Here is a 20,002-nt window from a genome sequence, read left to right on the forward strand (position 1 = left end):
GCCCCGAGAAAGCAGAAATCCCAAGCCGACTTCGCGCGCCAGGTTACACCTGCAGAAAACTACGATTCCCAGAAGGTTTTGGGGGGGGGTGGGGCTGGGGAGAACGGCCCGCGAAAGGGGGCGGAGTCTAAGGGAGAAGGTCGTGGGCTGATTCCATTGTCCTGAACGGGAGGGGTCGCCTGGGCGGGGTTTAGCGCCGTCCGATCGGCGGCCTGCGCGCTCTTGGTACGGTCGTTGGGGATACGGGCAGCCGCGGCCGGCGCTCAAGTTTCCCGGGCAGGAAGCGCGGGGCGTGCCGGAAAGGCGCCGGGACCGTTGTCCGCTGGACTGGCGGCGGTCGCGCGTGGACTGCGACATGCAGAGCATAAACCTGGGCAACAAGGAGAGCGGCAAGATATGGCACCGCAAACCATCCCCGGCCACTCGGGACGGGTAAAGGCCGCGGCGGGAGGCGCGCGCTGTAGAGGGGGATGGCCGCCGGCGAGGGGCGGGTCCCCGGCTTTGGCGAGGCGTTGGAGGGGCTGTTGGGGAGGATCTCGGGAAGGGGTGCGGGGGGCCGGATGGAGGTTTGGGTCCTGGATCTGATCCTGCCCCGGATACCTGGGTTGGGTGACCTCGAGCAACCCAGGTGCCCTGAGTTTCATGATCCTTAGAGACCCCCCTCCCAGTCCTGGGGACGGGGTCTCATTAGGATCAACGTGGAGCGGGAGGTCCTGGTTTATGCCAGGGAATTTGAGTTTCTGGTGAGTACCAGGACTGCCTGCCTTAATTAACACAGAATCCCTGTAGTATTCCTGGCACGCAGTTGATGCTCAGTAAATACTCGTTAGTTATTCCAGCTGGGAAAGAACTCAGGAGGAAGAACTGATGCGGGAGGGGAACAATGCACTTCTCCCCTTCCAAATGCCGCAGTTTATCCATCCTTGAATCATTGTTTGTATTCAGGCAAGCATTCGCTCATCGACTATTTGATGAGCACTTACTATGTGCCAAGCTTCTAAGCGCTGAGAGACAGCTGTGGACCAAAACAAACTTCTGGTTCTCTTGGAGTTTACGTATTAACGTGTATGGTGGTGATAGTGGTGGAGGAAAGGGTTACGGTTTACAAGGTAGGGCACTCTTTCTAGTAAGGCTATAGTTGCTGCTGCTTTTTTTTTTTTTTTTGATAAACTTTATTTCTTTAGGACAGTTTTAGGTTCACAGCAAAATTGAGAGGAAGGTACAGAGATTTCCCTTATACCCCCTGCTCCCACACATGCCTAGCCTGCCCCTTATTAATATTCTCCACTAGATATTTGTTGCAATGGATGAAACTGCATGAAGGCATCATTATTACCCAAATTCTCACAGTTAAGGTTAGGATTCAGTCTTGGTGTTCTACATTCTGTAGGTTTGGACAAATGTATAATGACTCATCCACCATTACGGTCTCATACAAAGTATTTTCACTGCCCTAAAAATTGCCGTTGCCCTGCCCATTCATCCCTCCCTCCCCAACTCTTCTTTTCATTCAGTTCCCGGGTATCTGTCCTGTTTGAGGCTCCTGGGTGACTTTAATGGAAGCCTTTGTCCCAAAGTGGCGCCATCTTGGGTCCAGTTGCTGCACACAGATTAATCTTATTGCTTCTAATTCCTTCGGATCCCGTGGACTTTGCTGCCTCACTTGCACTCATATTGCAGTGTGTTTCTTGTTCTCGTGATTTTTCTGTTGATCCTTTGCTTCCTCCTCAACAAATCAGTGCCAACTACACATGCCCAAAGCACACTGCTGCACATTGTACCATTAGTTTCTTTGGTTTCTGGTTGCTATCAGTCCCCTAACAATACTGCTGTCCCGTCAACTCCATTGAATAAACATTTTATCTAGAATAGGGGTACTTCAGTAGAGATTTTCATTTCCAAATCTGGAGTTTATGTAAATAGCACCCTTACTTCCTCACGTTCTCTAAATGTTGTAAAAGTTATGCCAACCCACACTAATTCTCTTTCTTGCTGTTATAAAATATCTAGATACACATGCAAGATTCAAAAAATGAAAGAAACGAGTTTGTGTGCAAATATCCTCATTTGTTTCTTCCACTAAAACATAGCTTTCTTTCTGTTCAATAAAACCCGTTGTTACGGTGTTGAGAGAAGCAAGGAGCATTGACTGTGGAGTCAGATGCACTTTAGTTGAAGTAAGTGTCCACTCGCTAGCTCTGTGACCTTGGGCAAGTTAATCTCTTAGGCCGTAAGTGAAAATAATCGTACTTAACAGCAAGATTGTCTTAGGGAATTAGTGTCTCATGCATCTTGGTGTTCAGTAAATATTTGATGTTTTTACTATGTTTAAGGACTGAGGAACTCTATCAGGCAAATTGTGAGCAACTGAAAAGCCGTTTTAAAATATTTGCATGTGTGATTTATATGAAAAATCAGAAGGACAGAATTTTGCTATTAAATGTGATTATATCATGATGATAGGGTTATAATCAAATTATTAGTGTTTTTCTGTATTTTCCATATTTTGAACAGTGATCATGTAATCCAGACACATAATAAATGTTACAGAAAAAAGACTGGAGGGAAAAGTCGTTTGCTTGGTCTGAGCTTAATTGCCAGGGAACATTTTGATGTTGTTACTTATTATTTCAATACATTTATCCCCCCCATCCCCCTTTGGGAATGTCAAACAAAAACCAGAGCTGGACAATAGTTAAAGTAAAAACAGACTGTATTCAGGACTGTTGCAACAGAGGAAACAAGACCACAGGGTAGAACTGGGCTCAGTCCTGAATACAGCCTGGGCAAGTGGGAAGCTATAGCCAAGGAGAAGGGTGGGGGTCGCTGGATGGAAAATTACTAAGAGAAAACATCTGGGGTTAAGGGAGTTCTGGCTAAATCTACCTCACAGGATTCCTGCTGAAGACAGGCCAAGGTGATCAGACATCACTTGGGAGATGGTGGAGAATGAGGAACCCATCTGATGTCAAGGAAAGTAGTATTGAGGGTAGGGGGGTTCTGGTTAAACTGACTAAGCAGCATTCTTGCTAAAAGTAGATTTTATAAGGGAGTGCACAGAAGGGCCTAGGAGAAGGTTTGGGAGCCTGACTAAAGTCTGGTCAAGCCAAGAATCTTTGTCAGGGACTAGATAAAAATAATTTTACTGTTTTACCCAATGAGTCTGAAAGCCTTATTTTTAGATACGCTGTAGAAAATGTTTGATATACTTAATTCAATGTAGTGTTTTTTAAATGAAGTGATAATGAGGCAGATGTTTCAAATATTAAAATTCAAATTCATAGAAAGTCAATTAAGATAAAAAATTTCATGATTTGAAAACTTGTTGCAGGAGAGAATGGGACTTTTCTGGCCTTCATGACCCAAATATAAACACATATATTATTTTAAAGAGTTAGTTAATTTGTGCTACAAGTTTTATAACAGTTTTCTTTTCAGCAGATACATGGTACATGATCTTCCTCTGAAAAAATAATAGCTTTAGACAAATATACCTAAAAATAAAACTCATGTACACTTGGAACGTTCTGTAATCACAAAAACAATCTCATTAGGATATCTTAAAGTTAGGATATTGAATTGAATTTTTTCTTACATGTGGTAGCTTGTGATTTATATAAAACTCTCTACTTTTCACTAATTACTTCATTGTTTTTATCATGGGTCTGTTGCTTGATGTAACAATTCAACTACTCAATCAGAAATACATTTTCTTATCATATCCTGTTGTCTATGACTTAATCACAGTTTATAAATCTCTTCTTGTGTGTGTTTATATTTTTTAGTGTCTGTCTTTACTACTAAACTGAAAGCTTCCTGAGGGCAGGGCTCCTGTCTATCAACTACTCTTAGCTCCTGGCTTGTTCAGTGTCTGACACCCTGGGTTTTCAGCTATTTGATAAATAAATGAATGGCAGCTACTTTGACAATAACTTCCAGGACAGTTTTCAGAAATCCTTGTAGGGTTGCTTCTAGGAGAGGCAGAGGAGCCGCAGCAATAGGAGAGGGAAGATGGGGTAGGCAGAAAACTTCAACATTAGTGAGGCATACTACAAAATCCATGGTTTTCATGACAACAAGTAATGCTTGACATAGAATTTAATGGTTCTTGTTTTTGTTTTTTTTGACAGAATTATAGTGAACATCATTCACAACACTTCTGACTACCTGCCCAAAGTTTTACGATTTTTGAATGTGGCTTTTGATAGCTCAGGTGATTCTTTAATTGCTGGGGACCATCAAGGAAATATCTATGTTTTTGACTTGTATGGAAACAGGTGAGCAGATACTTTGGATATTTACCAAGTAATTAACTCCTTGACTATTTTAGTACCTGCTATTAACTGTTCATTCGGAAAGATTTATTAAGTTCTTACTGTATTTCAGGCACTTTGTAAAACTCTGTCATAAGTGTTGGTAGAATAACGTGAGAAAGAATAGAAAGATAAAATGGTTGGATTACTTTTTCAGAGAATTAAAGTTCTGGTTTTAACAGCATCTCTAGTAGCTTTTTTTCCCTTAAATTTAAAATTTTATTATTGCTAATTTATCAGTTACTGTCTGTTCATTGTTTAGAAAGAACACAGTTTCCTTTCTACATTATTGTCAGTATACTAGATCTAGGAGTTTTAAAGAATTGATCCTTACTCTTCCTCGTCTTCTCTTCCTTTGCCGGACAATTAGTGAAAAAGCAATTAGGTGGGATTGATTAAGGCAGACATCTGTGCAGTGAGGGTGGGTGGATGGGAGTGAAAACTGTTAGCCCAGCCAGAGAGTCAGAACGTTTCTGCCTGGGGGCAGGGCAATCATGGGAAAGAGGGGAGGTTTGGTCAAATGAGTAAATAGACTGAGGATGATGGAGGCCAGATTCCTCACTATTGGAAAGGGGAATTACAAACATGGAAAGGGAGAAAACTTGACTGAACCCTGTGGAACTGGATTGTAGTTGGGTATATCTGTGTGACCTCCTGGTTTTGAGCATATATAGACAGACATAGAAATGAACAGAGGTGTGTGTATGAGAAAGTGAATGAATTATATGTACATATATTTCCTAGCTTTGTCCACGCATAGGACCTGGGAGCAATAACACCGCAGTAGTAATGCATATACCTAGTGCCCAGTTCTTTTCTAAATATCACTCTCTATTACAAGAAATCAGGGATCCTTGCAGAAATAGCCAGTTTCAGGATGGAGACAGGGAGAGTACAAGATGAGCCTGGAACACTTTGTAGCCAGAAAGAAGGACTTGTTCAGAGAATGATGGGGATGTGTCAAAAAGACATAAACGTCAGCTTGAAGAAGCTCTCTCTGGGCAGATTGGAGACAATTTGCGTTTCAAAATAATTGATAGTGATGGCTCATAATCCACTGAATAAAACAGAAATTCGTGAATTCATGCTGTAATCAACAAACAGATAGTTTAATGAGAATGGATATTTGCATAGTCGCAAAGTACCTCCCCACAAAATATTTATTAATTAAAGAGAAAAAAAGAGTAATTTTACAATGAAGAAACCTGGCCAGCAGCACCTTATCAAATGATTAAAATTAAATTAACCAGTAGTGGGACAAATCAAAGTTTGTGTGCCACCTTATAGGGTGCAGCGATAAGACCACAGTGTTGCTTCTCTGATAGTCCTGTCTACCAAAGACAGGTAACCTGAGTCTATTCAGTAGAATCAGCAGGCAAAGCTGAATTAAGGGCATTGTAGAACAAGACTGGCCTGTGATCTTCATAAGGGTCAAGGTCGTGAAAGTTGTGGAAAGACTGAAGACTGTTCCAGACGGAGGGAGCCTAGACACATGGCAGGTCAAGGCTTGGACCTGGACTGGTCCCTTTGCTGCAAAGGACATTATTAGGACAGTGGGCAAAGCTGGGGTCTGGGGATTAGATGGTAGTAATATATAAATGTAATTTTCTAATTTTGATGGTTATATTAAGATTATATAGGAGAATTTCCTTGTCTGTGGGAAACGTGATCTCAGTAACTTATTCTCAAATAGTTCAGGGAAGGAAGAGGTCATATATGATTTATCTATCTGTGATTTACTAGGTAGAAATCTGTTAATCATTGTTTCTACTCCTTACCAAAAAAATAATAGTCACAGTTTTCCCACCCTTTATTCTTGCTAACCTACCCAGCCAGTTCCCAATCTTTTTTTTTTTTTTTTTTCCTGGTACACGGTCCTCTCACTGCTGTGGCCTCTCCCGCTGCGGAGCACAGGCTCCGGACGCGCAGGCCCAGTGGCCATGGCCCACAGGCTCAGCCGCTCCGCAGCATGTGGGATTTTCCCGGACTGGGGCACGAACCCATGTCCCCTGCATCGGCAGGTGGACCCTCAACCACTGCGCCACCAGGGAAGCCCAGTTCCCAATCTTAAATCAATACACCTGTCTCTTCTTTGCTCCCACTAAAGAAAATAACAGACAAAATAAAAATAATTGTTGATTGACTCCATTATAGAGTAATGAACTTCAGCCTCAGTGATGCTAGTACTTCATTTGCTTGTATTTATTGTCATTTACTTTTCCCATTCTTCTCTGAATATTCCAAACTTTTACCAATTTCCGTGATTCCGTATGTTCAGACTCTACTCTTATTCTGACTGCCTAGCCTCCTAATTCATGAGAAAATAGACGCCCTCAAGCTTCCTTTTCTTCTCAAGGGAACCTCAAATATATCTGTAAGTTCAACATCCATAACTCTTTGCCACTTCATCTGTAGAAATAGGTGTTCCTAATTTCTTCCAGCCCTAATCTCTATCTTCTATGGCCGCCCTTGGGACTTTGCACCATGAGTATTCCTCTCTTTTATTCAGTCCACTGTCCCTTTTCTCTCTGTAAATATTCACATCTGGGCAGAGGTGTAAGTGGCGTAGCTGTGACTTGAAATCAGGCCTGTCTGATTCTACAGCCCACTGCAGTGGGCTCCCTCTTCCTAATCGCCTAATCCAGTGGTCTCTTCTCATTTCTATTTGGGCATCTGTCCCTGGCCTGCCTCCTTCCATATTCTAGGTATTCTCTTTAATAATCTTATCACCATCAAGCCTCAGGCTTCAGCTGCCACATAACATTGTGCCACATAACATTTTTGCCACGTAACATTTTTTTATGTGGCTCCTAGAAAATTTTAAATGATGCATGTGGCCTGCATTCCATTTCTTTTGGACAGCACGGCTCCAAATGCTTTTCAAGGGCCTTAAACTCTACATGTTTAAAACCAGAATGATTGTTTCCTACCCCCACGTGGGTTCCTTTTTTGCCTAAGTTTGAAACCTTCATTTTTTAGTAAATGAAACTCTGGCTAGGTGCCAAGTACTCTGCTAAGTACTTAACGTACATTATTTCATTTAATCATCAGATATTATTTCATTTAACTGTCACAACAACCTTATGAGACATCTTTTCTTATCTTCATTTCACGTGTGAGGAATTCCTGATTCCTCCCTCTTCACCCCATGTTCCATGCATCACCAGGCCTTTCTCCACTTGACTTCTGACACCTCTCCTATTCGTCATTTCCATTTTATACCCGTAACTCTGGTTGAGAGTCTCTGTAGTAGCTTTCTTAATCATCTCTTCTTGTCCCCCTGTCCATTTGCCATCTCTGCCAGAATCCTCTTCCTGAAAGACATGCCTGACCATGATTCTGCTGTGCTCAAAAGTTCTTGATGGCTTCCCATTCTGTGTAAGTGAAATCCAAACTCCTTTACATGGCAGGTAGCACTCTTCGTAATCTGTTTTTGTTCTGCCGGAATGGGAGCTCATTTTTCTGGGTTTCATTTTCTTCATCTCTAAGGACTTCTCCAATGTGAAATTTTACAATTATTGGAAGAATTTCTGATACTAACGCAGTAATCTCTTCATAGGTTTAATCTTGTTCAGCGAACATCGCAAGCTTGCACAGCTCTGGCCTTTAATCTTCATAGGAAGTCTGAATTCCTTGTGGCGTTAGCTGATTATTCTATTAAATGTTTCGATACAGGTAAGAGGTCCTATTTCTCTTTTGAAGCAGAGTGAAATGCAGACAGAAATACTGCAGGGAGTTGGCTGATCTGTATAGTCTGAGGGATCAGACCCCACCCAATGACCCTCACTTCAGACACTAGCCACAGGTTTGGGGGTCCCAGGGCCATCGTCACATCAGATCAACAGACTACAAACTCGGGGTTCCCCACAACTTCCCCTAGGTTTGGGAGTTCACTAGAATGACTCACAGAATTCAGGGAAGCACTATGCTTACGGTTATTGTTTTGATGTAGCGAAGGGATACAAATTAAAACTAGCCAAAGGAAGAGACGCACAGGGTGGAATCTGGGAGGCTCACAAAAGAGAAGCTTCCATTGTCCCCAGGGATACATTACCCTCCCGACATCCACGTGTGGCCATCCGCACCGAGTATTGCCACACCGGGAAATTCACCCAGGCTCTGACTTCAAGAGTTTTTATTGAGGCTCCATAACAGGCATGACTGGATTATTGCCCACTTGATTTTAAACTCAGTGTCCAGCCCTCCTCTTCTCTGGAGGCTGGGCTGACATCATGTGGCCGAAAGCCCCAACCTTCCAGTCACTCGCGTGGTTGGTCTTTCTGGTGTGGCCAGTCCCCACTCTGAGGTTCTCTCCTTAGCATAAACCATCTGCTGTTGTCCAGGGACCTACCACAAAGAACAAAGACACTCCTACCACTGGAGTAATTCCAAGGGTTTAGAGGTTGCCTCCTTGGAGCCTGGACAAAGGCCATACCTCTCTTTGAAGGCCAAATTCCTTACTACACAGGTACAAGAATAAACACTTTTTAAATATAACCTATGTACTTTATACCACATTATATTTTTTAATAGAGAACTTAGAGTTCTGTAAACTGAACTTATTATTAAGAAAAAAAATCTCAACTGCATTGTTTTTTTCTTGTTATTAATGTAACCTATGTATTATAATATTTAGAAAAATTATAAACAATAATAATAAGAATGGTAGTAATAGTGATAGCTAACACTTAGTGTTTACTCCTTGCCAGGTACTGTTCTATGATTTTATACATATTAATTAATTTTACTCATCATAATAACCCACAGAGATGGATACTCTTGTTATGCCCATTTTGCCGATGAGGAGATTGAAGCACAGAAGTAACTTGACTAAGCTGCCACAGCTTGGTAAGCGGTGGAGCCAGGATTCCTAATCTGGGAGTCAAGCTGCAGGGTCCCTGCTCTCAATCAGTAGTACCCTCTCACCGCACATGCAGGAAGAAAAGGCAGGCATCCTGCAATAATGCCCAGAGACACAGTCAGTGTTTTTATAACAGGGACTGATCTTTCCAATCTGTTTTCTATGCATATACCTTTTTTATACTCTAACAAATATATAATCATCCTGTTTATATTGTTTGGTGGAATCACTTCCTTACCTCATGAAAATTTTATATATTTAAGATCAGTACTTAGTAATCATACTCTATAAATGTTTGTAATACCATAATTGTTTAGCCTTTTACCTATTGATGGACTTTAAACTGTTTCCAATTTTTGATATTACAAACACTGCTGTCACTGAAATTCTGAAAAACTAAGTCTTTAAACTCCTGTGTGATTGCTTTCCTTGGATTTTATCCATTCTCTCCTCCTCTCGTCTTAGTTTTATCTTTTTATAGTGTCTTCTGTCTTATGGAAACCCCTCTTAACCAAGCCCCTTCCTCAGATACCGTCTCTACTTCCCCAACTACCTCCCTTTCTTTGCTGCCAAATCCTGCTTCTTCACAGCATCCATCGATGGATTCTGACTCTTAGTCTCCCCATCCAGGCTTCCAAGACTTCTATCTCCAAGGTCTTTAGTAACCTCTGATTGTGTAAATCCTCTTTATCCTTTTCATTTTGTTTCTTCATAGCTTTTAACACTTTGGGTTACTTCAAGAGTCTTAGTTTTCTGCTGTTACCTCTCTTGGTTCTACTTTTCCGACTCTTTCTTTTCTGGGTTCTTTTAGTGGTTCCTAGACTTTTGGGTATTTGACCCAATTAGAAAAAGTAGAGGAACTAACATAGGTTACAACTTTTAATTTTGCTGATTGACATTGGAAAAAAACAATATAACTTCATTTCATAAAACTAGGGATTTTTTTTTTTTTTTTTTTTTTTGCGGTACACAGGCTTCTCACTGTTGTGGCCTCTCCCGTTGAGGAGCATAGGCTCAGTGGCCATGGCTCACGGGCCCAGCCACTCCACGGCATGTGGGATCCTCCCGGACAGGGGCACGAACCCGCGTCCCCGGCATCGGCAGGCAGACTCTGAACCACTGTGCCACCAGGGAAGCCCAACAAGGGATTTTTTTTTAAAACATAAAAACTTAGAAGGATACAATAGATTAAAAGGTAGTACTTTTTTTTTTTTAAAGGTAGTACTTTAAATTTAGCTTTATGAAAAACTCATTACGTTATCCTTTTCTCATTTCACTGAAGGCCAGTGAAAAATTGAGCATTAAGTAATGCCAGACTTCAGACTGGTGTTTGGAAACCACTCCTCCCTTCCTAAGGGTTTATCTGTTCCTCTATCTTCAGTTTTGACCTACTTTGTGTCTTAATGTTTCCCAGATTTACATCTTGTTTTCTGACTGTTCTCCCCACTTCCATCTTTCTGGAGGAAAAAAATATGACCCTAAAAGTATACCATGCCTATTACAGAAAACTTAGAGACACAGAAAAACGTAAAGAGAAAGTAAAAATCACTGTAATTTTATTACCCATTGATAATTATTATGAAGAGTTTTTGGTGTTTTCTCTACCAGACTGTTTTCTCTGCTTTTGTGTCACACACACACACATGTACACACACCAAATCGATGTAAAAGATCAAGTTTCTTACCTCTTCTCACACTGCTAAGTCTGTCCCTCCTTGTGTATTTATGTCAGGTAGTAGAATCACCACCTGCTTATGTAACTAAACCAGAGCCACTGGAGTTTCAACTCCTCTTTTGTCTCAACACATCCATTTAATCACTGAGTCCTTTGATATTTCTTTTGTAGCTTTTGAGTTTGTTCCTTTCTCCATTGCCACGTTCTTAGTATAGACCCTCCTTATCTCCTGCCTGGGTTATTACAGCAACAGATAAACTAGTCATTTTGTAATCTCTTCCTCCTTTCTAGTATATCCATCATATCTTCAAAGTGCTTTCTGAAACAGACCAGATATGGTATTCTTCTGTGTAAAACTATTTCAAGAGAAAGCCCAGACTCCATCACGTCACATTCAAGGCTGTTCTTAAACCCTCTTTCGGCCTCCTCTCCTCCAACCTCGGTGTTACACATGTTACTAACATGTCCTACGGTGCACTTCATCGACCAGCCACCGGCTTCCATTCTTTTTAGGTGTTAACGGAGATGGAGGGACCTCATATAATCCCTAGCCATCAACTGAATCAGTTCTCGGATGAAATATAGGGTTTGACCTGTATATCTGTTTTCCTTTTTCCCACAGTCACCAAGCAGCTAGTTAGCTGGATGAGAGGACATGAATCGTCGGTGTTCTCAATCTCTGTGCACGCATCCGGGAGATACGCCATCACTACTTCTTCTGATACAGCACAGCTATGGGACTTGGATACCTTTCAAAGAAAAAGAAAGCTGAATATTCTCCAGTCTGTGGGTATACAAAAGGTCAGTGAAGGGAGACACATCTTGGTCTGTTGTGCTTCTCAGGCTAGTTTCTTGATCAGCAGAATATAGATATTATAAGTAATGGTTCGCTTTGTCCCACTTAGCTATGCCTTCATAACTCAGCAACAAGCAAACCTTTTTTATTATTTTTAATTATTATAGTGTGTAACTTCAACTTTAGTTGTTAGTTTTTACGTAGCTGGTTGATCTCGTTTTATTTCTTAACCCAATTATGAAAAATTTCAAATATACAGCAGATTTTATATATATAGAAGAATTTCACAGTGAACACATGTACACCCATGGTCTAGATCCTACTATACTATACTGTACTTACATGTTAGTAAACTATATGATGGATCTATCCATCTTTCTGTTCCTCTGTTTATTAACTCATCTTTTTTTTTTTTTGCATTTTTTTTTTTGCTGGACACGGGCCTCTCACCGTTGTGGCCTCTCCCGTTGCGGAGCACAGGCTCCGGACGCGCAGGCTCAGCGGCCATGGATCACGGGCCCAGCCGCTCTGCGGCATGTGGGATCTTCCCGGACCGGGGCACGAACCCGTGTCCCCTGCATCGGCAGGCGGACTCTCAACCACTGCGCCACCAGGGAAGCCCTTTTTTTTTGCATTTTAAGGTAAATTGCAGACATCAGTGCTTGCCCATCCATGCTTTAAGCCTGCATTTAATTAACTGCATTTAATTGGGTTCAGTATTTGTTGATGTAAAATTTGTGCATAATGCACAAATCTTTAAGTATTCATTTATTAAGTTTTGGCAAATACATACACTTTTGTAACATGTGCAGACCTATTATTACCATCATCCCAGGAAGTTACATTATATCCCTTCCCAGGTAAGCACTCCTCTGATGTTTTTCCACCATAGGTTAGTTTTATCTGTTCTAAAATTTCACATAAGTAGAGCTGGTCAGTAATGGTATGTGTAAAAGCTTTTCTCCTTCAGCATGTTTTCGAGATTCATCCATGCTGCTGTATGTATCAGTAGTTTGTTCCTTTTTATTGCTGATCAGTATTCCATTGTACACATATATCACTTTTTAAAAAATCCATTTCTTTTGCTTTTAAGGTTTTTTTTTCCTTCTGTTTGATTAGCTAAATGCTATTTTCAGGATTGTCTGCATCTCCCTTTTAATTATTTTGCTTCAGGTTATATTATACATGCAGTATTGCTTTTAATTTCTTGGTTATTAACATGAAAAGCTAGCAGTGCATGTCAACCAAAAATTTATTTTGTAGTTTCCACGGAAATCTCAGAGATCTTAATAATTTAAAAAAGATAAAAGCTATAGCCAGATTACTCATCAGGTATTTAGGCCAAATGCCTTGGTAGGTCTTTTATTCTTTAACTGCTTTAATACTTAAATTGAATTTTAAATTCTAAGGTAGAGAACATTGAAAGTTGAACCCACAGTGGAAACAGTCATGAAACAATGACATAAAAACCATCTGTTCTTTTCACCATGAAATTAGAATTAGTATACATGGAATAGTTGCCAATTTTAGCCTTGCCTTGGTCATTCAGACATTTTAGTTTAAAGAATAGGATTCCAAATGTTTGTGATAAGAGAATAAAATTAAATGTAGTAAATGTGAATACAGTATGCAGTATACATTTAAGTATACTCTAAAAGAACATCATAGTCTATAAGTTACCAGCAAACTTTTCCTCGAAACACCAGATAGTAAACATTTTTGCTTTTGCTGGCCAAGAGCAAAATTGAGGATATTATGTGTGCACTTACATAACCATCTGAAATGAAATAATTTTAAAATGTAAAAGCCATTCTCTCTTGCACCATACAAGGACTAGAGATGAGTCAGGTGGTTGTCACTCCTGGCTTATTCTGTTGAAAATAGGAAATAGTTATAAACTAATCTTAAAGTAAAAGTTTTATTCTTATCAAGTTTTTATTACACCTATATTTTTATTGCAGTTTCTGCTTTTATACTTTATTTTTTTATATAAATTTATTTATTTATTTACTTTTGGCTGTGCTGGGTCTTTGTTGCTGCGAGTTAGGGCTGCTCTTTCATTGTGGTGCACAGGCTTCTCATTGTGATGGCTTCTCTTGTGGAGCACGGGCTCTAGGCAAGCAGGCTTCAGTAGTTGTGGCACGCGGGCTCAGTAGTTGTGGCACACGGGCTTAGTTGCTCTGCAGCATGTGAGATCTTCCTGGACTAGGGATCGAACCCATGTCTCCTGCATTGGCAGGTGGATTCTTAACCCATGTCTCCTGCATTGGCAGGTGGATTCTTAACCACTGTGCCACCAATAAAATATTTTATATTTTAAATAAAAGTTTTGTGATTTTTTTTCCCTTGATGACACGTGGTGACACATGATTCTATGGGTTTCATTTTATGATGGCTCTTTTAACCTAAAACGATCTCCTACCTTTCTCTTTTTTTCCCATAACATGAATTTTTCTTTTTTTTCTTTCTTGAGAGACCAGGCCAATTAGAAAATGCCCCACATTCTGGATTTGTCTTACTGTTTCCTCATTGTGTCATTTAACTGGTTCTCTCACCTGTATTTGTTGTAAACTTGAATTTAGGTCTAAAGTCTTGAGTAGATTCACGTTAAACATTTTTGACAAGCTGTTTACCTTGTGTGTAAGATGAAAATAGTAATAGTGCTTACCTCAGGGTTAGTTTCTGAACTGAATGTGATAATCTATGCAAAGCACTTAGCACGATGCTTGTTTATAGAAGTGCTTAGTACAAGTTAGCTGCAGCTGCTATTTCTATATTGTCATTAATGTTATTGTTATCTATTATCTAGCTTTATTATGAGATTATCTCAGTGCAATTACATATCTTCTTAAAAAGCTATAAGGGAAATGTATTCTTTTTCTTTTGAACTATATTAAATAGATGCACAATCCCTTATTAGCAACTCAAAAACCCAGATGTTTTTTAATAACTCATTTTGTGGCAAAATCTGATTGGAATTCATCTAGCAGCAAAATCTGAACTAAATTGACATAAGGCTGAAATATTAATATGTTTGAGTATGGAGTGTTGCTCCAGGTCACTGGGGGTTCTACATAATATTACAGAACAGGCATTGTATTACCGTTCTCAAATTGGAAGTAATTCTGAATTTTGGAACACATCTGTCCCTAAAGGTTTCAGATAAGGAACTACAGACCTTTGATTTCAAAATGTTTTTAGAGAACTTACCACTCCATCCTCTTTCCACTGATTTTTGTACCCAGCAATAGCGGTAATTAACACTAATAGTAATAGATACCAATTGTTGAGTCCTTACTATGTACTTAACACTTTGTTTTGTTATTTTTAAGCTTAAATAATCCTAAAAGGTAGATACTATTATTCTCATTTTACAATTGGGGAAACTGCACTTCAGAGAGTGTCACATAGTTTATGAAAGAGTTGCAGTTTTGAACCGAAGCTTGTTTCACTCTGAAGTCATTCCATTACGCCATACTGCCTCTCAGGTAGACCAATTACATTTCTTCAAATTAGGAAATTTTGATTCTTTTTTTGATACTTGGAGGTAAGATATTTAGCTCTTTAGTTAAAGATTTTGGAACAAATCCTGAGATTTCTAATTACCGTCGTTCAGTATGTATCAGAAAAGGTTTTGTGATGGGTATCAGAAAACATTAAATAGTGTGTTACCGAACTTACCCAGTCTCTGTATACAATGGGCGCTCACTAAATTTTTGCTGAATTGTACATTTGACCTTAACTTTCTGTTATTACTATCCTGAACTCTTTAAACTTTGGAAAGAACTCACATACCTCTCAAAAGTGAATTGGGAAGGCCAGGATTTTCATATTTTGTAAGGAAAAACTGCAGCCAACCCTCCAAAGAGTATATTTTGTTACTGCTTTTGAAGTTTCTTCTAAGCATTTTATGTTTGTCAGGAGATGACACTATATAAATAATGACATGATTCATTAGGAACAATTTTATAATCATTGAAATCTGGCAATTAAAATCACAAATCTAGTAATGAATAATCATGTTGGCAACAATCTGTCACAGCTGTGCCTCAAAATAGCAGCTGATGTTCATTAACTTTTAAGCTTTTGCTTCTCCCAGTAGGAATAAACTTTATTACTTTTCTAGAAAAATATTGCTAATTATAATAAAAATTTCAAGTCACTTTTTTTTTTTGCGGTACGCGGGCCTCTCACTGTTGTGGCCTCTCCCGCTGCGGAGCACAGGCTCCGGACGCGCAGGCTCAGCGGCCATGGCTCACGGGCCCAGCCGCTCCGGGGCACGTGGGACCCTCCCGGACCGGGGCACGAACCCGTGTCCCCTGCATCGGCAGGCGGACTCAACCACTGCGCCACCAGGGAAGCCCCCTCAAGTCACTTTTTTTGACATCAGATTTGAAACAGTGTTTTAGGGCATTCATTATAGATTATAATGTATTCACTGCAAATCCTTTCCGTAAGACCTTCATATTACAAATCTTCTTAACATAATGAAACTGGCAAAAGACCTACCAGATTGTCTTTGACAGAGTGAGCTCAGGACAGAAGTGAGGAGGAGTTGGGTCAGGCAAGGGCATCAGCACCTGATGTAGCTGAGTTACCACTTTTTATTGTCTTATTAGCTTTAGTCCTTAGTGGAGTGTTCTAATTAACCAGTATGTTCCATAGTATATTTTATATGTGTGTATGTATGTATTTTTAGCACTATTATCAAAAAACAGATACTAGTATATATGTGTAATATAAATATATATATATTTACAATTCCCTAAAATTCTTATAGTAATGTCATTAACTATTAGAATCATTTCCTAATAGGCTGGGTGACAATAACACAAATTCATTGCAAGGCTACGGTATTTCACGTAGATGCCTTATTGAACCGTTATTTTTGTAACACTGAGGAAAGCCATGGTAGATGCAGTGTTCGTGCTGCTTTTCCCCAGGACAGCTCTCTCTCATTACTGTGATGATGGTTATATCCAGATTCTGAATACTCAGAGACGCTCCAATCCAGTGCTGTAGACACTGAACACTTCATCCCCAAGGAATGTAGCACTCTCTCTGACGCCAGTAAAATTGTGAAGGTGTGTGACAGATCAGGGGTCGGAATAAGAGGTGACAAATCCTTAAAGGTGCCCTGCCTCCTCTGTGAGTCCCTGCCCCTCTCTCTTGCCAACACAGAAAGTCACATATTTTAAAAATAATAAAGTTGGGGCTTCCCTGGTCGCGCAGTGGTTGAGAGTCTGCCTGCCGATGCAGGGGACACGGGTTCGTGCTCCAGTCCGGGAGGATCCCACATGCCGCGGAGCGGCTGGGCCCGTGAGCCGTGGCCACTGAGCCTGCGCGTCCGGAGCCTGTGCTCCGCAACGGGAGAGGCCACAACAGCGAGAGGCCCACGAACCGCAAAAAAAATAATAAAGCTTGTAAAGACACACCAGTAGAAGCAACAAGATACGTTCAAATGTAAAGTGTTACAATAAGCTATAACGCAGTTAAGGCTGGTCTGGATGGGAAAGAATAAATACCTGGAACTCAGCACTAACTGTTAAAGATGGACATACATATACTGTACAACTCAGAAAAGGATTCATTCATTTATTCAACAAATACTGTTGAGCACCTTTACTACATTTCTGTCATTGTGCTCAGCACTGACTACACAAAAATAAACAGAATAGACAAGACGTCTGCCCTCTCAGAAACCAACCAAGGGTCTTCATCCCAAGGCAGCTGTGAAGGATGACACCTCTCGCTCAATTTTGTCCACAGTGTATGGGGTCCCATGCATAGAGTCCCTGGGTCGATTTCCTGTGGGCAGACATATGTATAAAGAAATTATAATTATTCTGTAATTCAAAAGAGGAGTGATGGGCTTCTCTGGTGGCGCAGTGGTTGAGAATCTGCCTGCCAATGCAGGGGACACAGGTTCGAGCCCTGGTCTGGGAAGATCCCACATGCCGCGGAGCAACTAGGCCCGTGAGCCACAACTACTGAGCCTGCGCTCAGCAACAAGAGAGGCCGCGATAGTGAGAGGCCTGCCCACCGCGATGAAGAGTGGCTCCCGCTTGCCACAACTGGAGAAAGCCCTTGCACAGAAACGAAGACCCAACACAACCATAAATGAATGAATGAATGAATGAGGAGTGAAATATAAGACCAAAGCTATATTGAGGAAAAAATAAGGGAAAAAAAGAATAAATAGCTAGAGCTCTAACTAATGAACAAACCGTGTGAAATGTCTCAAGCTCTTTCTGGGGTGTTATTGGATTGGCCAGAAAGTTAGTTTGGTTAGTGAATATGTTGTTCAATAAAGTTCTTGGTGAAAATGAAAAATGTGTCTTTTATTTTTACTTAAAACCGAAAGAACTTTTTGGCCAACCCAGTATTTTGAGAGGATAGGTAGGAATATTTGTCCTTAGGACATTGAATTTTTTTCATTTTCTTTCCTTCTTTGCTTCCTTTCCTACCTCACTTTGTGTGTTTTACACAAATGACACATAGAATTATATTTGAGGCCATTGAAACTCTTATGAGAAAATATTGGTCAACTTTAATAAAAATTTTATATTATCAAAAGTAAGCATTGCTTACTGCTTATGCAATAGAAAAATAGAAATTAGGAGAATAAAATGGTATTTTCAACTTCACTACCAATTTCAGTCTCATCTGTCCATTAAATAAATTGAATCTAATAAAATATCATGTATTTGTTTTCAACTTTTTACTTTTACAAATAATGCTTAGCAAACATTTATACACATTTATCTTAAAGCATTTTGCTGATTTTTTCCCCAAAGGATTAACTCTTAGAAGCAGATTGACTAGTTCAGAAGAGAGAGATTTTTAAGGTTGTTGAGCTGTTAGACAGTATCTTTAACCAGTTTTTACTATCAGCAGCAGTGTATGACAGTGCCTTTATCTATACTTTCACCAACATTTAATGTTTTTTAACACTTATCTGTATTTAGTACTCGATATAGTATTTATATTAGTATATAGCTTATAAATATAATACGTATGTTAGTATATGTATAGTTTGTGTATATGTATGTGTGTGCATTATTTTAAAATAAATTTGATACACATAAAATGGTATCTTATTTTCATTTGAATCTTTTATAAGGTTAAATATTTTAAATTGTTACCTAGTATTTTATGAATAGCCTAGTCATTATAGTCACCTGTTTTTTGTTTAAAGGAGTTTACCTTTTCTTTTTAGTTTATAATAGTATGTAAAAATATCAGTTTTCTCCCCTGTCATATGTTGTAAATGTATTTTTCTCCATTTTAAGAAAAAATAATTTTAAGACAGAAAAATTAACTACTTGTAAATTTTGAATTTAAAGAGGACTATATGATCCTTATATGAACAATAACTTTTTTTCTTCCTCTTTAGGTTTTCTTTCTACCATTAACTAATACCATCCTGAGTTGTTTTAAAGATAATTCCATCTTCGCCTGGGAATGTGATACTCTTGTTTGCAAATATCAATTACCAGCTCCACCCGAAAGCTCTAGTATATTATACAAAGTGTTTGCTGTGACCAGGTAATGTCCTCTTTAAGACACTAAGGATTTTTATGAAATTTAACTTCCGGGGAAATTTTATAAATTTTCATTCAGTATTTTATTGTCCTATAAGCAAACATTTCCTTCAAACTTAGATATGATCTAAGATATGGTAATAAGTTTTTTACTTATTGTGGAAAATGTACACAAAAATATAAAAGTACATGAAATCTCAAGGCTAGCACTCTCGTTAACTATCATAAGCGTTAACTAATAGCCACTCCTACTTTTTCTATTACTCTACCTACCATTTCTCTACTGCACTGTCATAAAGCAAAGCCCAAGTGTATCATTTCATGTGTAAGTATTTCAGCGTGTATCTCTAAAGGATAGGACCCTTTTTGAAACATAACCATGGTACTATCATCAGACTTTTAAAAATTCATAATATAATATCATATATCTAGTTATTCATATTTCCCTGATTTGTCTAATAATTATTTTTTATGGTGGGTTTGTTCAAGTCAGGAGCAAAATAAGGTTCACACATTGCCTTGGTTGGTATATCTCTCTTCTTATATTTTCCTTGCAGTTTATTTGTTAAAGAACTGGTCATTTGTCCCGTAGTTTTCTACATTCTGGATTTTCCTCTTTGCATCCCTGTGATGCTGTTTAATATGATCTTCTCTCATCTATATTTACTATAAACTGGTTACACCTATATCTCCTATAAATTGGAGGCTAGATCTTGATCTGGTTTGATTTGGGGGCAAGAAGACATTGTAGGCGGTTTGTGTACCTTCATCAAGAGGAACACAGAACTCTTTCTCTTGTGATATTAGTGGCCA

The 20,002-nt window shown here is 39.5% G+C and overlaps 1 protein-coding gene across 1 annotated transcript in view; it reads left to right on the forward strand.

Annotated features, from left to right (window-relative positions):
* The first annotated feature begins 355 nt into the window (after window positions 1-355).
* The window catches only part of TBC1D31 (TBC1 domain family member 31), a 60,534-nt gene continuing 40,887 nt past the window's right edge, over window positions 356-20,002 (forward strand). The window contains 5 exon segments of the mRNA XM_065895100.1: window positions 356-432; window positions 4,131-4,277; window positions 7,873-7,988; window positions 11,472-11,650; window positions 19,042-19,193. Of these exon segments, the coding sequence (XP_065751172.1) occupies window positions 356-432; window positions 4,131-4,277; window positions 7,873-7,988; window positions 11,472-11,650; window positions 19,042-19,193 (671 nt within the window).

Source organism: Phocoena phocoena, chromosome 17 (genome assembly GCF_963924675.1).
Source record: "Phocoena phocoena chromosome 17, mPhoPho1.1, whole genome shotgun sequence".
Classification (NCBI taxonomy): Eukaryota; Metazoa; Chordata; class Mammalia; order Artiodactyla; family Phocoenidae; genus Phocoena; species Phocoena phocoena.